Source organism: Strongylocentrotus purpuratus, unplaced genomic scaffold (assembly GCF_000002235.5).
Source record: "Strongylocentrotus purpuratus isolate Spur 01 unplaced genomic scaffold, Spur_5.0 spur5_scaffold_14, whole genome shotgun sequence".
Lineage (NCBI taxonomy): Eukaryota > Metazoa > Echinodermata > Echinoidea > Camarodonta > Strongylocentrotidae > Strongylocentrotus > Strongylocentrotus purpuratus.
Genome location: NW_022145599.1, coordinates 11,515,374 through 11,539,013, shown reverse-complemented (window position 1 = coordinate 11,539,013; position 23,640 = coordinate 11,515,374). Strand labels below are relative to the sequence as shown.

At 34.9% G+C, this 23,640-nt stretch overlaps 2 protein-coding genes across 17 annotated transcripts in view; both read right to left on the bottom strand.

Moving 5' to 3' along the window:
• The window catches only part of LOC590420 (neuronal-specific septin-3), a 54,799-nt gene extending 47,734 nt beyond the window's left edge, over positions 1-7,065 (bottom strand). Inside the window, exons 1-2 of the mRNA XM_030984192.1 lie at positions 6,896-7,065; positions 2,560-2,596 (exon numbers count right to left, since the gene is read on the bottom strand). Of these exons, the coding sequence (XP_030840052.1) occupies positions 2,560-2,596; positions 6,896-6,919 (61 nt within the window). The 5' untranslated portion in view covers positions 6,920-7,065. The remainder of the gene's footprint in view (positions 1-2,559; positions 2,597-6,895) is intronic.
• A 1,206-nt stretch (positions 7,066-8,271) lies between these two features.
• LOC578619 (lethal(2) giant larvae protein homolog 2) overlaps positions 8,272-23,640 on the bottom strand; it is a 68,756-nt gene continuing 53,387 nt past the window's right edge. For 4 of the 16 annotated variants that reach the window (XM_030984176.1, XM_030984177.1, XM_030984173.1 and 1 more), the window contains 5 exons: positions 22,763-22,900; positions 18,901-19,012; positions 18,100-18,134; positions 15,248-15,312; positions 8,272-11,663 (listed from right to left, as the gene is read on the bottom strand). In XM_030984176.1, the coding sequence (XP_030840036.1) occupies positions 11,610-11,663; positions 15,248-15,312; positions 18,100-18,134; positions 18,901-19,012; positions 22,763-22,900 (404 nt within the window). In that variant the 3' untranslated portion in view covers positions 8,272-11,609. Of the gene's footprint in view, positions 11,664-15,247; positions 15,313-18,099; positions 18,135-18,242; positions 18,262-18,900; positions 19,013-22,762; positions 22,901-23,640 lie in introns of all 16 variants that reach the window. The other 12 variants (XM_030984184.1, XM_030984174.1, XM_030984179.1 and 9 more) reach the window with 12 other exon arrangements.

Here is a 23,640-nt window from a genome sequence, read left to right as displayed (position 1 = left end):
ACTCACTGCATCTGCCCCGCCCCCTCCCATCATTCTCTAGTTTACAATTCACAAGGCCCTTGCTGTGTTCAGATAATGGATGTAGGCCTACCACCCAGTTACCATTTTGCTTTGAGATCCACTTCTACAAGTACATAACAAAACCATATGTAAACAACTTAATCGCTACATCTTACACCCTCCATGCCCCCTCCCCCTCCCCCTTGAGTAATCAGCAGCTCATTCAATCATGGGCTCATCAATTCCTAATTGCACCAAACCTTATAGATCTACAAAGTATTCTTAATTCGTAATCCTTTGAGTCAGACATTCACAGGAAATTGAAATAGGTGGATGATTTAAATCTCATAAGATTTTGGGTGGTTTATCTAATCTATTTACCATGAGGAACATAACCTTGAACTAAATTTTGTGAAGTTCAAAAAACTGCCAAGTCAATGAAGATAACCAACTGCTAATTTTGCTTTCTTGACATTATAGGTACATGTAGGTCTGATTTTGAATATTTTGACACATCTGTGAAATATGTAATTGATTTGTCTTGGAATATTTATAAGCAGAAGAGATTTCATTTTAATATTATCATTGAGCGTTCCTTCCAAAGAAGGAAAATTTAATGTTCATTTCACGAGGAATTATAGTCACACCATGACCTGAATATCTCTAAACTCACAAATGGATTCATGTTTTTAACATGTTCCAAAGTAAGCTACTTCATTTGATTCTACCTATTTGATTCCATCCCAGAATTTCTCCCTCAAATGAAATTTATGTCATGTTTTTCTGCGATGTAAAACTGTCTTTACTTTGTCACAAAAATAGTAACAACAAGTGCGAATTGTGGACCCACCTTCCCTGACAATAGCTTCATCCCTCCATTCAAAACCAAATCCTACTTTCAATAGCCATTACTGCATTGCGAGAACAGGGTTCATGCCCTCAGACGTGCAGAAGACTGAACAATTTCGAGCATGAATAGAAACTTTCTTTCACTTTCATCAAATAGCCCTAGGAATGAACAACAAACTCAATTTCTTAACATCACGTTTGATCTCAATTTACATGTACCTGATTTCCACTTGCACTGACAGATGCATGAAGCCAGGTAGGCCCTACAATATATTGAAGACATGGATTCAAGATTTAACTACAAACAAATTGCATACAAATGAAAGGTATATATAACATTGATGAATACAAAATAAGTTGAAAACGTTTTCTTTGGGATTTTTTTTTTTTTTTTTTTTTTTTTTGGGGGGGGGGGGACACTTTACATCAGACATACATGTATAACATCAACATAAACATGTTCAAAGTGTATGATTCATTGTTAGTTGATGGATGGGGGGGGGGGGGCGCTAATGCTGCATTTCTAGAGACCCCAATTTAGATGAATAGATGATTTGCAAACAAATGTACTCTTGTTTGATATTTGTTTTCATTGAATTTTCAAAGAACTTGATGGTTTAACTGTACACTGTATGTGCATATACTTTGCCTGAAACCCAGAAACACAAAAGTACAGGGCCAAAAAGCTCTAAAAGCTTTAAAAATTGACAATTGTTGTAGGGTTCCGCAGAGGCACATCCATGATTTCCACAAGTGTGGGGGTCATAGGCTAAAATGTTTCAAAGCTGTTAAGTCCATGATCCCTATGAAGCACAGCATGGATACAAACTGTATCAACTTACTTTTTTTCAACAAAAAAAGGGGGGGGGGGGGACATTGTCAACTTTAATAGTCCATAACTCCCTACCTGAGTCCACATGTGTACTGCATGGATACTACATTACAGGTACTAGGTGCCCGGCTTTCCCCATTTATCTTCAGTTTACCTGCCAAAAACTAAATTCATCTCCTGACTGAGTCCATGGGATGTAATCAATGAATACAGGGCTATTCACTTCTATTAGCTTTCACTCACTTCCATCCTGCCCCTGGGATAGTAATATAAAACCCATTACTAGTGAATGCAAGAGTGTGAGAAAATGGTCGGAGTGGCTAATCTTTTCTTTTCATCGGGCAGTCTAAGAGCTTGATGGTATTACCGAATACAATAATACAATTTAATACAAAGTACTTAAAATACTTGTCCAGAAATTTCTGACAAGGCTATTTGCTAATGCCCATATATTATACAGCATTTCGATTGCATGAATTAGCATTGAACAATATTTACTATACTATACAATATCAATAAATAAATGAAAGATTAAAATCATGTTCAAGCAATTTCTTCAGTTCCTAGTTTGACACAAATTGGGTTTTGGGATGTAGCTGTTATCATGTTACACTAGAATACCATTTCATATCATACTCAACCAATATTTTTGCATTGAAACTGAAGGTCAAAACCTCTGAATTGAGAGTCTGAAATTGATATCCGAAATCAATTATGCTTTTAGGACATGAAACTTTTCAGTTCCTTAGATGGCTTGTGCCTCTCTCATGTTACATTCTACATACTTCAGCATTGAACTGTTTTAACTGGTACCATGTTTTCTATTTAAAAACCTTGAGGCAAGTTGAGGGTCTAAAATGTATTGTGACTAGACTTACTTGTATGCTGCGCTTCCGAGATTACGATTCCTTGGCTCTGCAGAATAGAAAACACAGAAATATTGAATAACTAGCATTTGTAATATATCTGAACAAGAAAATTATGATTCCTCCATGAAGAGAGCCAAAGAGAAAGTGAGATTGGGATAATACAAGAAAAATTAGAGGGAGAGGGGCTCGAACAGAGGGAGCCAAAAAAGGTAGGGAGAAAAAGGAGGTGAGAAGATGGATTGAGAAAGCTGAAGAGCAAGGATGGGGGGGGGGGGAATTGGGAGGGTGGATATGAGTAGATGAATTGCCCTTTAAATTATTTTTTCACAATGACAGTATATCTACATTTGAAATGTATACATGTAGTACATTGTAACTCAGAACAGAAATGTCAGGGATCCTCCCATGAATTAGAAAGTGCTATATTGAAGCAGGACGATTGTTCCATTGTTTTTGTATGTTTTATTATTACACAAAAATATGTTATATAATTAATTCAGTGCTCTTTTGGCCATACATTTTGTGTAAAAAAAATAAGATCACTTTTTGTGCGTTATAAGAATTTATATGAGAAAGGCAAATATACTCAAATGAATAAGACTGAGAATTTTTCTTTTTTTTTGGAGCAAGAACTACACCCTGTAGTACCTCTACACACAACATGGGCAAACCATGCAGGGTAAAAAAAATGTTACAACCCTTATACTCCTGGACCCTGCTCTAGTTACACCAAGGAGACCAACGGCAGACCAACAAAAGATCGACAACAGACCGATCAAACAATTACATTACTCCAAATGGCAAAAAGTCAGTAGGTTCGAAGTCAGTGCTGAAGCAGTATTTGGATCACTTCAAGCATGCTTGAAGAAATTCACACACTGGTAGGTGGCCCCAGCTTTCAACCACAGAAGTCACTTCTTTCAATGTGTACTTTTCCAAGTGTTCCGCAAACAAGGGCACCATGTAAATCCTGGAATATTTGGGGATTTTGCCCCTGCTACTTTCTAAGGAATCTGAAGGGAGATGTACAGACTGTCTAAGGATTGGCAAACACCGGGTAATCTGGTTGATTATGTTGACTACTGATGTGTGAACTTAGAGAAAGCCAAAATGCGGGATGATCTGTACCGGTATTCAGCACCTAGGCTTGTACTGTGTTCAGTTATTCTAGATCAAGGAGTTATGCTGGTAACTCCCTGATAAGCTGTACTTGGAGAACACCACTGGTAAACATTGGTGAGGACCGTGAGGTATTCATATTGGGGTCAAGACTGGTATATTTAAGAAATAGGTGCATGTACGGTTAGTTGTATTGTACTGATGAGATGAAAGTGACTCAACTTCAATTTGGGATTTTCAAAAAATTTGCACTTTTGTTGCACAAGTAGGAATATTTTCAATGGGCATGTACATGTACTTTGCATAAATTACCATTTTTATTATACGTTTACAGGTCAAAATAAAAAATTGAATTTCACACTTCAATTTGACATATATTGTTCACACATATTGGTTGATAAATGATGAAGAAACGTAGAGAAATTCTTAGAATGTAGGCCAATACTATAGGGCCATCCACTACAGAAAGTCCACAGAAGAGATGTGAATTCATAAATACTGTTGATAATTGATATTGAGAATTCGCTATGTTCCCACCATTTTTACACACTGAACACACTATGCTCACATTTTTTCACACCAGTATGAGCACTGTTTACACTTTTTAACATGATGTACATGTACGCATTGTGTTCACACCATTTGACAAGTGTACATTTGTACATACTGTGTTGGCACTATTTCAACAAATGTGTTTACACTGTGTTCATGGTGTTCACACCATTTCCCATAATGTAAACATTGTGTTTACACTATTTCATCACTGTGTATAAACTTTGCTCACTTTTCCCAGGTGTGTACAATATACATTGTACAAGTTAATTGTTTTAACACTGGGTATAATCTGTGCTCATACAATTATCCTCACTGTGTACCATTGCATTCACATTGTTCCCACTGTGAACACACTAAAGTAAATTGTTAAAAAAAACTTCCATCACAAAGCACCTTATTGTCTGCCTTTATTATAAGCACAGGCTTAATTTCTTAAACATAAAACCTCCCTCTCTCATATTTACAACCGTGGCCGTTCTACCAAAATGTCTGAGAAGCTTAGAGTATGCCTCAAATCCTAATGTGGTTAGTATAACATTACAAGGAGATATTCTTCTTGTGAACAGCCAAGTCAGATTCCATACTGACTGGGACGTTACTCACTCACCCCCATGACCCAGCTCAAAACCCTAAATCCCATTGATATAAGATTTCCTGTATCTCTGATATTTCAGTTGATGCATGCTAGACAACCCAAAGAAAACTCAACAGCTGGCGAGAGACATTAGCTGTATCATAGTCTGCCGTGCTAAATTAATTAGGCGAGATGTGAGAGCTTTCATGTGTTTTAATGATAACAATCATAAATACATATATGACAAGCTACGTTTACCTTTTCGCAGTAACAATAGAAAAATGTTTTTGAATAGTTGGTATTTTTTTACATAAAGTTTGCACAATCAAATAACTATGGAACAAAGATGTAGAATGGAGGGAAAGCAGTGATTTTTTTTCTTTCTTGAAAAATGCATTCACGGTTCCATGTATTGTATTCATAACAAAAATGGCCTACAGTCAGTGTACATATGTTACAAATCAACATTATTGGTCAAACGAGTGTCAGCATTGAAGATGCAAATTTCTTCTGGTTAATTGCACCAGTTATTCTTTTAACCTGTAGAATACATAGACCATGCAGCTTCCATCAACCAGTAGGCAATCTGTTAGGTGTTTACATTGCTTCAAATGACCAAATATCATCCGCCCTCCGGTCCTCCTCCCTGACCACAACTTATTCAAGCTACTTTTAAGCATAAGATCTTAAGCCTCTTTGCAGCCTTAAAATTACCACCCTTGACCTTTTAATCTTAAATCTTCTTCTTTATAATTATAAAAACATGAAGGGAAAGGTATGCTTGTATGCACAGGATGCTATTTCTGGTGACTGACATTTTCTTAAGATCCTAAACACTGACAAAAACTGTAGCCTGTTACAAAGAGTCATCTGTTCATCCTTAATATAGAAAGTTTATCTCTTGCTCATCTTAAAAATATATGTTGTGATCCACTCTTTTAATCAGCCGGCCAGTTACTACAGGTTACTCTAATTAAATGAAGCAGTTTCCATATAGGTACATGTATAAAAGCTACAGCTCAAAGTCTCAAAGTCTTAAAGTCAAACATTATAGTTGCTTAGTAGGCAACTCAGCTTTATTAGCAAGCAAATGAACCTTGAAATATATTATGCTGAATATGCAGTATGACAGGCCTCCCTGTGAGCTCTGTACAAATATCACTTGCAACATTAGGGGAAAATAAGTTCCCCTCTAAGAAATAATTATTTGAAGAGATTCAATTAAAGAAAATCCTTGTTTTCATGATCCGGGCCATCACATATATGAATGCAACCTAAAGTTTATATTATCAGACTTGTTACATAACATTCTCCCAATTTCAGAAATCATATTCACTGTGCAAGACTTACATTAATTACAATATAGGCCTACAGCAAGATGCACCTTGAATCTTGTCATCTATTCTACTGTACCAGTACTAATTATGTCTAGTAGTAGTAATATTACTTGTTGTCTTGGTCATTAAACAAAATTGTATCTCAAATGCATTTAATAACATGAAGAAGGTGCATTCTTCCTCATCCAAGCAAGTCCCTCGACATATGCTAGTGGAATATAAATAGATCTATGACCAGGCATGATGAATGAAACTAAAAATCTAATTGAGTAAATGAGACCCCAATGTTTACACACCAACTCTAAGAGAAAAGTTACACAATGATGCATGGTAATATTTTAATACAGGTAAAACAAAACAAACATGAAACAATACAACTTTGGCTCATTTACACTGTTTAGATTTGTACATTATAACTTTTAGTTCGTTTCTTGTTAGATAAATAGACACTGAAAACACAGTGAAAAAATAAGGACCACCCCAAAAGAGCTTGGATGTTTCAACCACACGAAAGGATAATTGATTTTGTGGGCGAGGACTAACGAACAGCCATGCCATATTTGTATACAAGGCAACTTTTACACGCTGTGTAAATTGTAATTGTTTAGAACCTTGAGAAATCATAACGTTACTCATGCTTACCTAATTTCACAACTTCCCAAGACTCTAATGCAAGACTCCACCTCGCAATTTAATCGCTCTGCACATACACAGATAGACAGATAATTTAATAAACAAATATTTCAAGATCAAGACTTACTTCCAAAACATCCATGCTGTCCATCGTGTGTGCAGCTGACGACAGGTATATATTTTTGTACGGGTGGGCTGGCTCTGGCACGATATATCGTATCCTTTCCGACGATTCACTTTCTATTCCGTCGTGATCTGCGGCACACTTTTCCTCCGCTCAAGGTCTTATTGTGAATGTCTACCGAACTGAAGCGAGCGAGGAAGGCGCGGCCAGCGAAGAGCCGTAGATCATCCTAAGAAATAGCCACTAGCAGCCGCTAAGTTGAATTTTCTTGGCCACAGCTGGCGCTAAACAACTTTATAAAAATCGGATTGATTTAATTAAATTCTACAGGGGTGGGGATTGCAAAAACCGACTGAATAAACCCGTAAATGCAAAAATCTTCCAAGAGCCTCTCTATCTTGTTATCAAATTCTACAAGCATGCCTTCGATCTTGTGAAATATGCAATTTTATTATTAAACACCTCTTATCTAAATGGCCAGGATTCATCATCTTTCCATTTTCCTCACCTTTTCTTTTATTATTTTCGCATACCTCTTTCCCCATAATCTCTCTCTCTCTCCATATCTTGACACGTCTCTATTCCCTTGTCCTCTTTACTGTCCTTTTCCCCCACCTCCATCTCTCCATCCGGGTCTTCTCTTTCTCTCTCACACACGATCTCTCTCCATTCTCTCTCCCTCTTTATCTCGCTCTTTCATTTTCTCAGAAGCCACAATTTCTTTGAATTCACTTGTTCATAATGAGAGGCTCTAATCCATTTCCAACCAAATACATCCAGCAAATTGTTGTCTTGACCATCTACTGTGATTTTCATCTAGCAAAATGCTATTTTCTGTAATTCAAATTACTTTTTTTTAGATTCAATTCAATTCAAATAAAGATAACTTTCAATTTACAGATAAGCAGTAAAAATCCTTCTAACTCATACCAGAAGTAGTAATGATGCAGCCCTTGAAGGTGATTCAGGGATTTTGTATCAAAAGCAGGGGAGGAGACCGGAGTGGGGGGGGGGGGGGGGGGGGGGCAGCCTAAGTCTGAAAATTTCTGACAATCACCTAAAAATTCATTATTTTATGGTTTGTTTTTTCCTGTTCTAAGATTTGAAAAGAAGTTTACAACAAAAAATAATGGGGTTAAATTAAACTTCATATCTGTGTTCATCTGTACTTATGATATAAAACAGTTTCAAAGGGGTCACAGCTGATTTTGCTCCCACCCCCTAAATCCACCACCGTTAACAATCATATTCTTGCAGTTGCAAAAACATACTACATTCAAGTGTTAGAGTATTGTTTGCACACTTTGACAGCTCGAGTATTTTGGCTAGTTCTTCACAAAAACAACCATTAAGAAGAAAAAAGGAAAATGACATCATTGTTCACATTCACACAATGTTTTATTGGATCTATCCTGGCACAAATTTTACAAACAAACAAAAAAGCTCCAAAAAAGGGAAGAAAAATACAAAGATAATTGTAGGAATGTCATGACTATTTTGTTTTCAACCAAGTCGCAAAAAATTCTAGCATTGCTGTAAATAAACCAATGAATGGAGAATGACAAAAAATTAAACTATCCTAATTGGCAACAATTCTATTCTACAGTTCTCAATTTTTTCTTCTGAAAAATATCAAAAGTGCAGAACCATCCAAACTGCTTTTATCGCTGTAGCTAATATATTGATAAGATAGCAAGAACAAAAATAATAGGAAATATTACAAGCAGCATACAACCGATTTTCAACATAAATTATATCTTGAGATACATAATCATAACTTTTTTATAGCATATTTCACATTAAGCCATTACATGAGATGCAAAAGCAAATGAACAATGTACAACTGAACCATATAAATTGTGGAAATGAATACACCTAGAGTTCTACAAAATGTTGTTCAATTTTTTAAGCAGGAACGCATCTTGAATACCAAAGAAATGCCAATGCCTACATCTTTAAAAGAAGTAAGCGTCCGTAGCAAGAAAATATTTGTACATTGCGTCAGATGCCCGCAAGAAGGCTTAAACAGCTGTGTATTGTCAAAAGCAATAAAAGCCTTCATGCGCGCAGCTGACAATAAATTCTTATTTTCCTCTGGTGCCAGGGTGCATTGTACCAACAACATACAAGCAATCACTGAGTACTTGACTGACATAATAGAGCATAGCAATAACAATAACAACAACACAAGGAAGAGGAAAAAATAGTACAACCTTTGTTTTTCTTTACACATATTACACAATTATGAATTTTACACTATATCAAAGCCATTACTTCATTTATAGAAAGAAAAATTTGTTCACTATCCACTAAATGTACAATGTTTACATTATGACATGGTCACATTTTTATAATTACACCATTATTCCATCAAAATACTACTATTACTACACATACATAATTGCATCAAACCAGCAAGAAAATGGTTACAATCAAATGACATTCAAAAACGTGCTTCGTCTGCCCGCACGTCACTGTAATGGCACAGGCGGAGTAGAAAAAGAAGACGCAGTTTGATCAGAAAAAAAGGTTGGAAAGATCCATTGAAATCAGTCTCAAAAACAAACACATCTACGATAATCTAAACAACACCAAGAAATCTTTCCTTTTAAGGCTTTACACATCAACATACAGACAAGTTATGTTGGGAATTCCATCTGTTACCAATGAGTACTTTTTCACTATATTGACTGCCTTCTTTTTGATACAAAACACTGCTTTCATCACATCAAACTCACGCATGCACATATCGAGGAGAAAAAACCCCACACACTCCTTAACACTCTTTTGACGTCACAATGCTCGCAAAGAATCGGAAACCAAAAGATTTGTCAAGATATATACTTTAAGGAATGGTCTACGCTGCTTAACTACTGTTCTTTGGACAATGCTACCAGCTCCAAAACAAACCCAAGTTACAAACAAAACTAGTACTACAAATTCAAGTACTTCTTAACAGGTACTACAGTTTAACCCGCAGGCATGTTACAACCATCTACAATGTAAGTACTGACAATTTTATAGAAAATTCATGGTTAGACATCCAAACATCTGATATATGGGTCGATTATATCATGTACAGATAGGTATGAGAGTAGTTAACCTTCAACTCTTAAAAGTTAATTTGTCATTTATTCTTACTGGTAGCTCAAACAGAGCTGTCATTACAGTAATCCATGATTTGCATCTAAAAAACAAAACATGTGTTGATTCTTTACAAAATGGCAATCGACGTGATAGAGAGCGTATAGTTATTAATAGAAGAAATAATTAGGTATTGTTTGTTGATTATATATCTTTTAAAAGATCTTCAACAAATATAATAAAAACTACAGGTTTATATAAACATACAACAAAAGAGGCAACAAGTTGGGCTATATCCCTTGTCAAAAGGCAGTCATTTTACAATCCATACTATACATTAGATACATCAAAATAGGGCACCAAGTTAATTGAAAAACACCATTCAATTTGAGTTAACTCTATAGCGCCATCAGAAAAAGTTGCAGCTAATAACCTGAATTTGAAGACAACAATTAGATTCATTTCTGTTTGATATTGAACACAAAGAATATTGGTAACTTGTCTAGACACAAGAATAGGAAAAATACAAAATGTTGAGAATTCATTTGAAATGGAATGCTATTTTGTATGATTTTACTGACAATTTGACTGTTTCATATACTAGCAAAAGTAAAATCATCGCAATTGGCATGATAAATCCTTTTAAAATCACCACACAAGCAGAAAAAGATAACACCTTGAAAAATGGAGACACTGCCTAGTTTTCTTTTGCTGATATGTAAAGCATGTTCTTTCATAATCATGATTAACCTTGCAATATTTTTAAGAGCCAGAAATTGCTGACAAATGCATGACAATGTTTATCTTTGCTAGTCTTCAGAATCTCTTTCGAACGGAAACCCACAGAAATTGGTCCTTCAACAAATACCTGTCTGGAATTTCTAAGTCTATATCAGACTTTCACATTTAAATTTCATCTTAATCACTGTGAAAATTCTATTTGAATTAACCTTATTCTTAAAAAAAACATCCCACACAACAATTCCAATAAGCAGTCTGACAAATTCATTCACAACCACACCCCAATTCGTCCAGTTTTATCACTTGTAGCTCTATTCATACGGTATTAAAAAAAGTACAGAATGTATTTGTACTGTTATCCAAAAACATTATTGACTTGTTCCAAAGAAATGCACTCCAAAAATTCAAATTGGTCCATCAGCAATGGCATATTATCAATAAATCAAAATTATCACATCAATAATTGAAAAATCATGGGCAGAAAGAAAAAAATGATGCCTTCAGTTGCAGTTTACAATTCTTCACAACATCTCTACGCATTCACTCTCAAAACGCATGTATTTTTTTTAGATTGACACGACTCTTTGCAACATCAACGCAGAGTTATTTAATATGAAGTCAAGTCCTTGCGTTAGCCTACTCTACTAATCTATTTAATTGGAATTTAATATTGAAGCAAAATTCATTACTTTTTTTCTTAAAAGAGGAAGAGCAAGCAAGACACAGAAAATCTAGCACGATAACAAGTTTTGATAGAAGTTTCGTAGAAAGCTCCCACGCTGTTTCTGGATTAACACACAATCCATGCGCTCTCTGCCTTGCTTCGCGATCACCATTGGGAAGTACGATGTGGGATCTGTTCTTCAGTCCCACTGGCTCCCGTTCATGTAAGTTACTCCTCAATTTGTAATTTCTCAAGCTGCGGCTCCCCGTTCACTTCATTAGTCTGCAGCAATAAGAAAGATTAAATCACAAAAGGGATTAATGTTAAGAAATTACATTACATGTATTCTATTACCCAAATCAATGTCGCACTTGCATTTCTGGCAATTTTCTTTGAATTGTCAATTTAGAAAAGGAAAGATGAATATGTTATTTTTCCATTGAAAGCATTAAATATATCTTCTTTTTTAAAAATAATTCTTAAACCTTTAAAAAAAAAAGGTCATGTTTAGAATGACTGAGAATACATATGATTATAAAATTGGGTTTTTGCAAAGCGCTCATGTCTGTCACACTTGACACTCTCAATACATGCAAGTTATCTTTGATAGAGAGTATAATATGAATCAATATTTCACAAAGTTGCTAATATTGTATCAACCTTCTTAGAAGCAAATTGTAAACTTGAAAGTTTCAACACGATGACATCCAGCATTTCCTTCAGGTTCTTCAAAGTTTTATGAATGAATTTTATGCCATAACAACTGTCTCATAATCTGTTGATTGATATTGATAAGACAATCACTTTAATGTCATAGATCCCATAATATTGGAATTGCTGTCAATAGGATAAGAAAAGTGCTCTTTCTTTGAAGACTCTATAAATGTTTCTTTTATCATATAACCAAAAAAGGGAGGAATAGGATTTTAAAATTCATAAAGAAAGGAATTCTGTAATGAAACAGAAAAAAAGAATGGACAAACAAAATATTCCTTCTCTACAAAGATGAGAATATCCTTGAAGAGGGTTCATTTGATTGGTCGTTATTCCATATATTGAATTTTCATTGTATCACCCCATCTAGTGGTGATAATACGTCAGTCTGATGATGCCTGCATCAACATAGGCAAAAGTCTCACAGGTAAAACAATCTTTTTGTTTATGATAAGAATAGTTCAATGAGCCACACAAAAATAGTAAGATCTTGTCTGTTGAGAGCAAGAAGGGCATTAAATCTATGGTAACGTAAAAGTGAACACACTTCTGGGTCTAACCAGACAACAATAAAAAAAATAGCCTAAATAGATCAAACTGCTATAATCACACACGACACAAACACGACTTCTTTTTTCTTTCTTTTTCTTCTAATTTTTCTATTCTACAATGTTGATGTGTATGAAATGGAGAATGATGACGACTGTGAATATGTGTGAATGGTGATTCTAGCATCTTCGAAAAATAAATTTGATGATTAGCATACAGGTAAGAAATAACAAGAGAAATACGACTGCATCTCCTATTAATATGCCTCCCCCGGAGTCCGCCCTAACTTCAGTTAAGGAAATGGATGGACTTATTCTTGAAATATCATGATGATAAAAGAAGCCTATAATTACATGTCAACTAATGACTTCGGTATAATGATCTTTGACCTATCTACCCCAGAATCTAATCAGATCGTCTCCCTACAGTGATACATATTGTCACAAAGTTTGAAATTCATACGTGAAGTGGTTCTTGAGATATTGCGATAACGAGGCTAATATCTGTAGTTTCAGAAATTGACCTCTGTAACCTTTGACCTACATACCCCAAAATATGGTCAGATATTCTTCCTATGGTAATAAACACTGTCATAAAGTTTAAAACTCCACTAGCTCCTGAGGTACTGTGATAACTAGGCCAATACCTGTAACATTCAGAAACTGACCTTTATGGCCTTTATCCTTTGACCTTCATACCCCATAATCAAAACAGATTGTCTTCCTATTGTGGTACATGCAATCACCAAGTTTGAAGTTCATACCCCAAGCATTTCTTGAGATATCGTGGTAACAAGAAAGCGGGACGGACAACCTGAAAACATAATGCCTCCGGCACCACCTTCAGTAGGCGGAGGCATAAAAAAAGTGAAATGCCCTAGATAGTGACTAAAACTGACACTCATTGCATCAAGGTTATGGTTATGTAACTGACAATGATGAGATGGCGGTGATGAAAATGATGTGATGTAAACATGGATGACTGAAAAATCTTTATCAGTCCTACAAAAAGTGGATTCAACATGATCGTCTTACGAGAAATCACCTGACGGGCAATTTCAATAGCCTAATGCATCGCCTATAGAATTCACGTTCAGAACTTCAGATGATGACATAATGCCCTCGTAATGTTCGCACATTTCAAAACATGATACACAGTTCTATTGAGATTGCCTAGGGTTGATTTTTGTTTAAGTTGCGATTTTTTATTTTTTTAAATCAAATTAATTGCCTTAGCAAAGCGTCACACAGATGTTAGTTTTCATTCAACTAAGGAGAACTAGGGAAAGGCCCCAAGAAAGGTTAATTCTATCAATCAAAGTCCATGAATATCAAGATAGACAGAAAACACAGCTTAAAGGAATACGGTAGGGCCTACTTATTGCAATATAATATACACGGTCAAACCTGTCTATAAAGACCACCCAAGCGAGAAAAGAAAGTGGTTTTTATAGGCAGGTGGTCTTTAAGTCGGGTTCCTTTAGTAGATGTTTCAATGAGAAACCATTTACAAGGGAAACAAAACATGTGGTCTTTGTAGACAGGTGGTCGCTAAGCAGGTTTGACTGTATATATATATGTGTGTGTGTAGAAGGGGTAGACCTGAAGAAATTTGCAGATAAAATGTTCTATTTATTTAAGCTTATTGCCAGAAGTGTTTCGAAATTAAGCGTGGCAATAAACTTTCACTATCTACTTCAAATCTTTTTGGTCATACACAAGAACTATCTCAAATTAGTATGTAATTTAATGAAGCAGCTAGGTAGTACGATATGATTTGGTTAGTTGCTATTTCTATGGCCACTTCAAAATTTGTATCTTTAGATCTAGAGATCATTAACTCATCAAATGTGTTCCTCCCTACCACCTCCCCTTTTATTTCATTCAAACTCTGAACAATTCTCAAATAATCCTTGTAGATTAATTAATGTCATCTTAAATATAGGAATATGCATAACTGCTTCAGTTTGCACTTCATTCAGGGATTAAAGTACACTTTTTGCTTTAAGGGTAAGAGGCAAGTCAATTCATTAGTAGAGCTGAGGTTAGGAGTTCTAGCTGCCTTTTTGCATTATGTACTTTATCTGCATGGAACACTTTAGGCAGAGATTAGCGATGTGCAAATGTAGAAAAGTATAGTTAATTCATGTTAACCCCTTACCTACTGGATCCGAGCAGCCCCTGTATTACGCCTATGGCAATGAATGAACTCAGCTTATAAATGTACAATGTATGGTACATTTCACACAAAATAAAGTGCTTGTATATTCATATATATATTTAAATGCATGATTTTGTTTTGTTGACTTTTAACCATCGTGCAATGCGGAGACCCCCATCATCTTTTTGATTCAATTAACATTATCCCTATCGAAGTAACATGAAACTTCTTCACACAAGTACATGTAGTGAACACTACTGGTGCACTTTGGGAAAATGCATCAAACCGAACTAAAAGAAATATACAACAAAAACAAACACGACAGATCTACTGATGGGGAAAACATGTTCAGATGCTAATAATGAATGGTATCATAGCAAAATAGAGAGAGAGGGGGAGAGGTTGGATGCAGGCCACTAGAGGGAGCAACACACTTTTCTGACCTCAGTTTCTCCGTTTACAGCGGGTGCAGGCTCTTTATTCACGACACCTTCATCAGGATCGGCTGCTTAACGACACAACACAACGTAAAGAGGGGACAACATAGCATCAAAAATCAAAGAATTGAGACTCTGGCAAGCAAAGATGCACCGTTTGCATTCAACTTTTGGATTTGGTTGCTTTTACGTTTGCCCTTGCTTTCCCACAAGAAGGTGCTCTCTTAACACTCTGATAATTATTAATCTACTAAAAGTTTCAGCTCCATTAAAACATTCCTTTCCGAGGCTATTTGTTCCTAACTTCCTATATATATCTATAATTCAATGCTACATGACTATTTAAGCATACAAATATTACAAAATACTACGGGACAAAAATATTTCCAAGAAAAATCTTAAAGCAAGTGCAAATATTTGTTCATATCTAACAATTTTCTCCATCCCTGCTTCTGCATCAAAACTGTAACTTATGTTAGACATAACTTCCATTAGATATAACTTCTGCTAGATACAGTGTATGACTTCTGTTGCAAAAATTGATAGTCAGAGAGGTCTTAAAAACAAGTCCCTTAATTTTAATTACCATAATAGTTATCAAACTTTTAAATTGAATTCCAAGTAAAGGCATTACTTATTCTTGCCAATAAATGTTCAATATTAACCTGTTTTCTCAATACATAATGACAAATGTACAATATGTGATGAAATAACACAAGACATTATAATAAACTTAAAAATGTCATTAAAAATGTCAGTGCATATTAAGTGCTTGCAAAAGCTTGATTTGCGACTATAGCTTTGAAATTATTTCATTTAAACAAATTCACAGAACAAGTACAGCTGGCACTTTTTACTGTGGTCACAATACCAGGCTAATTATGCTACAATCACAAACATTCGGAAACATAAACATTTCCAAATAGCCTATGTGGAAATTGCTAATGAATTAAAGACATAATATTATTAATAATAATTTGAATAGGTATTGGGTTTACTATACACTAGCTTGTGTTAATTTGTGACGAACAGTTCAGCCTATTCCAAAATGATTGTTATGAAACATTAAATTTATGATAAAAAAGTACCCTATTATTTTATTTTAATACATAAATTTGAAATGAAATCATCCTCATTCATTCATTTAAAAACAAGGTATATCCTTATAATCATAGCCATGCGGTTTACATTGCCATGCGCACATAAACTTATACTCACATTCAGACCACCGACACCAATAACATATTCATTCTTGCAAAACAATTCGGACAAGACAAAAAGGATAGTGCACTTTCTGACTACGATGGTCATTGAGTCATTGAAGTGAGACTTTGTGTAGTATTTCCCCTTTAACTTTGACAAAAATAAGTGACCTATTTTGCCCTTGGCTCATTACATTTGAATAATATTGTAACAAACATAGATAATTATGTATTGATGATCTTGCTGCTTTGTAGAAGTTCTTTACTTATCCTTTAAGCAAAGAGCAGTCCCATTAATTTTGAGCCCCCCCCCTTTTTTTTTCTTTGTGTGTAACAGTCTTTTTAGCAAGCTAAATGACAATGCAAAACAAAAGAAGAAAATCAGATATGAACTCTATTTTGTAATTCAAATGAAAATACCCGGGTAGCTAATAATTGTGTATGTATATTCCTGATTATCAAACAGATAGAATCACAAAATCACCTTCAGCATAAATGTAGTACTAATAGAATACACACACAATATACATCAATAACATTTCTTTGATGAATGCCATAATAGAACGTTGGGAAGCAAACTGATTCATGACATGAGTTCATGACTTTTATAGTGTCATTATGTCCATTTCTTCATACTCCTGTACCATGTAGTCACTGCTAATATGCAGCAATGTTTATGTGATTTTGTTTCTTGGCATAGCAGATTTATGAATATAATATATACTGTTTTATGTTCTGCAGCTTATAATATAACATGTGATATCTTATATCATGTGATATATCATGTGATGAACCATGTGATGAACCATGTGACCAACCATGTGACCAGTGTGATGATATCATGTGATGAAAGGCAAGAAGGGCCTTAACTCTTTTATCTCTATGTTAACCTTTTCAAGACATGATTCATTTTTAGGGCTGAATTGATCACATCTTGTTCTTCAAATTGGCAACAATAATATTTTTTCTTTTATCGCTTCAATGATGGAACAAAATGCAAGGTCTCTGAAAACAAAATACACTGGCCAGGGTGTTACACAAAAGTTTTTAAAATGGCAAGTTTTATCGAAAAACAATAATTTTTAATTTCTAAATGTGTTGCCAATTGAAGGATTTTAAATCCAACTTTCTTTTTGAAAATTCCAAGCATCAAATGCAATATAGTCATGAAACAAAAATAGATGCAGTGAGTGCAAAAATGTTTGCCCTTTCTACTCAAGTATCTGGTACATTTTTAGGGACTCTATAAAATCAAAAGGCATTGAGCCAAACCACAAAAATTGAATATTTGTCGTGAAAGGATTAAAGGAAACACGGTAAAGCCCTTCTGCCTCTTAGCAGACAATATAGCAATGTTTGATTAGTATGTCCGATTGCCCTGTGCAATAGTTATGCAATACTCACAAGATAAAGCTTAAAATAACATTGTACTTAAACAGTTTGTGGCTTATAATGCTCCAATATTTAGAATATAAGTTGTTAGATGAATGTTTAAATACATGCAGAATAAAGTGTGAACAAGTTTATAGATAACCCTGTATTTATTTATGTGTTTAATGGTAGAGATGTGTAAATATTGGTTAAATATGAATTAATGGTAAGAAAGTGAGACAGGGAGGGGGATTATGGAAGAGAAGAAATGTTAGTTCGCCTTACCAGTCCCATTCACAATCTCCTCTTTTGGTTTATTGCTGTTACAGAGAAAATGGAATGGAAAATGATACATGGGTTAGGTCATGTGTGGAGGGCCCACATCAATGAGCAAATGTGGAGGCAACGACGTAGGGGATAAAACTTACCATCATTTCAGTTTAATCTCTTTAAAACAATTGTAAACAAAGAGAGTTAAATGTGATGAGAATAGAATGATTGACTCCTTTAAAGAATAACGGTGTCAGATCACTAATCACGGAATTGAATATAATAATGTTCAATCATAGTTTCTGGTCAAAGAACTGAAATAATAGAATTTCCGGGTCATACTGCTAAACAAAGTTACCTAAAGATCTTTTTACACACAAATTGTACTGCCTTTATTACTTGCCTTAATTTCACAGAAGTCACGTCCCATACTTAGTTCCAAAGCATGTTATTTGATAAAATTTCTTTCATGAATTTGTCTGCACATCAAATAATTATCCTTACAACTTTATACATGTATGATTGTAAATTTACATCTACGGGTAGTACACTTTGGGGATAGCCCAATTTCAGTCAATGTGGATGTCAAAAGAAGTTTATGCCAAGCATTTTCAGACTTGGTAACTAACCTTAAATTAAAAATTCAACGTCAAATATTTTCCTTACAACTTAATATGATTGTAACTCTTCATCTAGTAAAATTTAGGGATAACCCAATTTCAGTCAATATGGATGTCAAGAGAAGTTTATGCCAAGCATTTTCAGCCCTGGTAACTAATCTTAAATTTAAAATCAACATCATTTTTAAAAACTTACTCGTATTCCTTGACCTCGTCGATGGTGATGTCAGGGTTGTCGTCTGTCTCGCCCTCGATGCTGATGTTGATTCCTGTCTTGGCAAGCAATTCATCCACTTCATTTACTAGTTCTAGGGTGGTTAATGGCGGGGAAGGAGCACCAGCAAGGGATAAGAGGGGATGAAGGAGGGAGGGTATATAAAGAGAGCAAGGCAGTACAAGAGGGGTAAAGAGATAGGGTGTGGCGGGTGCAGCATTTTAAGCAAGGCGGTGGTGATAGGTGATAGGTGATAGGGTGGAGAGGAGTGGGAGGGGTGGGGAGGGATGGGGAGCGGGTGGGGAGTGGTAGGAGGGGTTGGAAGTGATGTGGTGTATTTTCAAGAGCAAGTTACAGGACGGGGTAGAGAGATAGGGTGTGGTAGGTCCAGTAATTTCATCAGTGGTTTGTTGATGGGTTTACCACAGGGGACAAGTGAGTGTTCAGATAGGATAGAATGCACAGAAGGCAATATAAACAATAGAGGCAAGAATTAAGAGGAGATGGAAGGGGAGGGTGAGAATGAGGAGGGGGAGGAGGAATGGTGTCAAAGAGTGGGGGAAGGGGGTGCAGTATATCAGCAACAGGTGCAGATGTATATAACAGTTATAGACATGCAGCAAGTGTAGCCAAATAAGTAAGGCAAATTTCATATTGAAAGTTGATTAAATTAAAGATGTTAAAAGAAAATGTTGTGGATTGGGTGGGGCATATTGATAATATAAGTATAGTTTGATTTATGTGATTTTTTTAAAGATTATTTTGTTCAAAGCCAGTATGCAAAAATTAGTAACATAATGCACAGTATGTTCCCAAATTGAAGTGCATTTTCCAAGCAAATATGATTACATATATTTTCAAAATCATGAAGTTAATACCACCATAAAGTATAGCCCAGATGATTGATAATGATGATACAAAGAAAATAATAAGAAAAAAAAAGGAATAGTGAAGCAGGAAAAGTATAAAAGAAGTTGAAAGGAAGAGAAGACAAAAGATAGAATGTTCATGCAGGGAAGATGAAAAAATATAAAGGCAAAAAGCAAACAGTTATGATGCGGTTAAATAGATTAATATGCAGTAGACAGTAATTATTAAAGAAATCAGCCCCAAATAAGCAAATATTATATGTAACGTTATTCAAAATGATATATTTGATTAACATATGGAGCAGGTGAACACATTCCACCATGTACAAGAATGGTGTCATGATGAAGTTCACATTTTATTAATAGCATACAGAATTGCATGTATGAGATGATGATATAATTAATTAATGAGTTATGGTATATCATGGGGATGAAATAGCCAGATAAAATAAAAGAAATAAAACATGACAATGAAGGTGTATGAAAATATACACAAACATAATATAATGAATAAGAATAAATGCCCAATATGAGTGTATATGATTGCAATGATTGTGTGAAGAATGAGTATTGTTTTATGATTAATTGAATAGTCAAAATAATATAATACACAACAAAACCGTTCAAGACCAAAATTGAGCAATGAATTGCAGTAATGTTGGAAATAAAATGCAATGATGAAATTCGAAACCAAAGATGAAATTCAAAACCAAAGTGTAAATCATAGCGCAGAGCAGTTGCAAGAACCCCAAAGCATAGGTAGATTTTTTTTTTTTAATTGTGCAGAGAAAAGGGGAAATAAAAGAAGGAACAGCAAGTAAGTCTTTATTCTAACGAGAACTAGAGATACAAGAAACTATTAAAATCAAAACACCCCTCTATCCACATGTTTCTAACTGAGCTGCTATGTTTATTAATAGACTTTATTCCATATATTAACCATTTTAAACCTAATATGTAAAGCTATGTAAAGATAGTTTAAAATGGCATAGAATTTCATTTTAAAAAAAATATTCTCCTACTTTATGTTTTTTTTTTAAAGAAAATAAACTAAGAAGGAAAAAAAAAGTTTTTGATCAAAAAGTGTACACCAAAATGATGCACAGGTATTAACTATCAAAGTCACTACACAGATTCTGTGTCTAACTCTATATATATTAAATCTCTTTAGTTTCTCAATTACATGTATGTTAATACGTATAATTGCTAGTCCTGCTGTAATGTGGCTATTTGTTTAAATAATCATTAACCTGACTACAAATGTTCAAAATAGTGGTTTTTAGACATGCCTTTGACTTTCTCTAAAATAAGAATGGTTATAAAACTAATAAAAACCAATCTAAGCAAAGAATAATGCAGTCCAATATGGGTCAAAGAGCAATATGGGTCAAAGAGCAAAATGACATTTGAAGAGGCATCTAACCAGAAAAGGTGATGTTGCAATTGCGGCATTCAGTGCACTTAGAATTATTAACAGTAAAATATTTTGAAATCCTGCAGCATTACTGCTTTGCATTTGTTTTCTGAAAGTGCATACTTTGCATGCCAGGAATATTTAGAAGTACAGAAAGTGTAGAGGTTCTTTGAGGAGTTGTGTTATTTCATAACATTGGGGGCAAGAGCTCTCATTAACATGATCAAAATCATACGAAGGGGGATTTGGCATTCATACTGACACAATTCAATTCATTTTGATATTTTTTTCTTCTTCCATGCTTTTACTAATTCACCATGTATGTTTAATGAATTCAAACATAAACATATATTTGAGTGCAAAATCTTGTTCTTTTTCTTTCCTCACAACTTCAAAAATATGTTGGCTGTTCAAAGGAAACAGCAAACTCAAGATGCACATGGAAAGTGCTCAGATTTATATCCTAAACACGAGAAGGCAACAGGCAAGAAAGGAGGCAGATATGTTCATCTGACACAACATCAAATCTATGTAAGAAATAATCTACAAGAGCCATCAATAGAGCCATCATACCAAATTTAGAAACTACCATTTTTGGACATAACATAAATCTGTCATATATTCTTGGTCTCAAGTACTTTCAAGAAATGGGTTATCACAAAAATGCTTCACTCATAAGACCAAAGCCTCCTAAACTGCCTTTTTTTTTTTTTATATCAAAAACATATATTCAATAAATAACCTTGATGGCAGTAAGTACTCTAAGGAGTGGGCCATTTTCATAGTTAAATGGTTTCTTACATGGATTTTAAGGTAAGATTTATTTTGTAATCCTTATTATTAGGATTGGCAAAGATATGAACAGAAATGTACATTAAGACAGGAGTATGTTGTTATGGACTCTAATGCCTGATTAAACTACATACTTAGAATGAATCTATTCGGTGTGTTTACAATATGCCATCAGCAACATCAGATTCTGCCTCAATAAACATCCCAAAATAAAATATTCTGGGTCTGATTTTCTTTGTTATTGTTTTTGTTTTGGGGAGGGGGGGGGGGGGGTTGTAGAGGTGATCAGAATTATCATCACATATGGATTTTTGAATCAAGGAGTATTCTGTTCCAAACTATCTGTTCTTTTTAAATCATGAGGCAACTTTTGCTTACATGCTGTAGAATTCATATATCTACAACTGTCTCCAATTGCTTTTCATGTTTAAGATTTCATTTGTCACATATTTTGCATCAGAGTTTTGGACTTGTCATTATTTTGTCCCTTCAGAGCTAGAAGGGCATTCCCTCATAGCTTTCAACACAGAGGTAATGCCCTTCTGATGCTCAACCGCCAATTTTATCTAATCAATCTATTCCTCTAAATACAGACACATTAATGCTTTGGCAGAGATAACACATCTTATATAATTACTGTACTACATGAAGTAGGGGGGGGGGGGGGGGGAGGTAGTCAAATGATGATACTGTTTATGAAATCTAATGCAACTCATGGCACATTGTAAACACAGCTATGTCTTGGAGATGGTGGGAGGGGGGCACTCACCGTCGGCGGTCTGATTATCCACTTCCTGCTGTATGGCCGCGGCCGTCTCGGCATCCCCTCCTGCCGTGGGCGCCTCCGCTTCGGCCTCCTCGCTAGGGCCGTTCTGAAGAGTAGCTGCTGGAGGGTCTTCTGAGGGTACTACCGGGTCATGGAGGGGGTAGGGGGAGGAGATGAGGAGTGGTGGTACAGAAGGCGAACTATATGATTCTTTTTCATCTACAGATGAAGCCCGTCTAACAGATAGGGTTACGCATATATATATATATATATATATATATATGGGCATAGAATGTCTTTCAGTTTGACATGGCACTAAATGTATGTAGAATAGCATGAGTAGCTTATGAAACCTCATTTTTCTATCTACCCTATCTATCAAGTAAGCTTTCTATGTACAACATATGTATATATTTCGGTTTTATTTCTACATGAATTTGGAAATAGAGATTTCGTTATGGTTGCTTACTACATTTTGTAACTAGAGATATAAAATGCTTTATTTACAATGAATTATTGTTTTCTAATAACTCTCAGAAGACAATGTATATAGATATATTTAGAAAGCATGGCAAACAGGTCAAACTATAAAGGCAGTTTGAATGGGAGCTGCTACATCTTAGAAAGAAATTTGATGAGTTGATATAACTGGTCATGATTCTACATGGATATATAAGTTTACCAATGACTTTTTTCTCTTGAAAACCAAGATATACAATGGACAGATAATGCAGGAATTTTTTTAATGATTTTAAGAATGAATTAACGGTGAAAACAAGCTCTTCTTCAACCGATTTTAATTTACCCAAGATCAAACTGTTGCAATAACCTGTCAACTAATCAAAAGCTTGATAGTTGAAGAAAACCCTTCCTGTAATTGT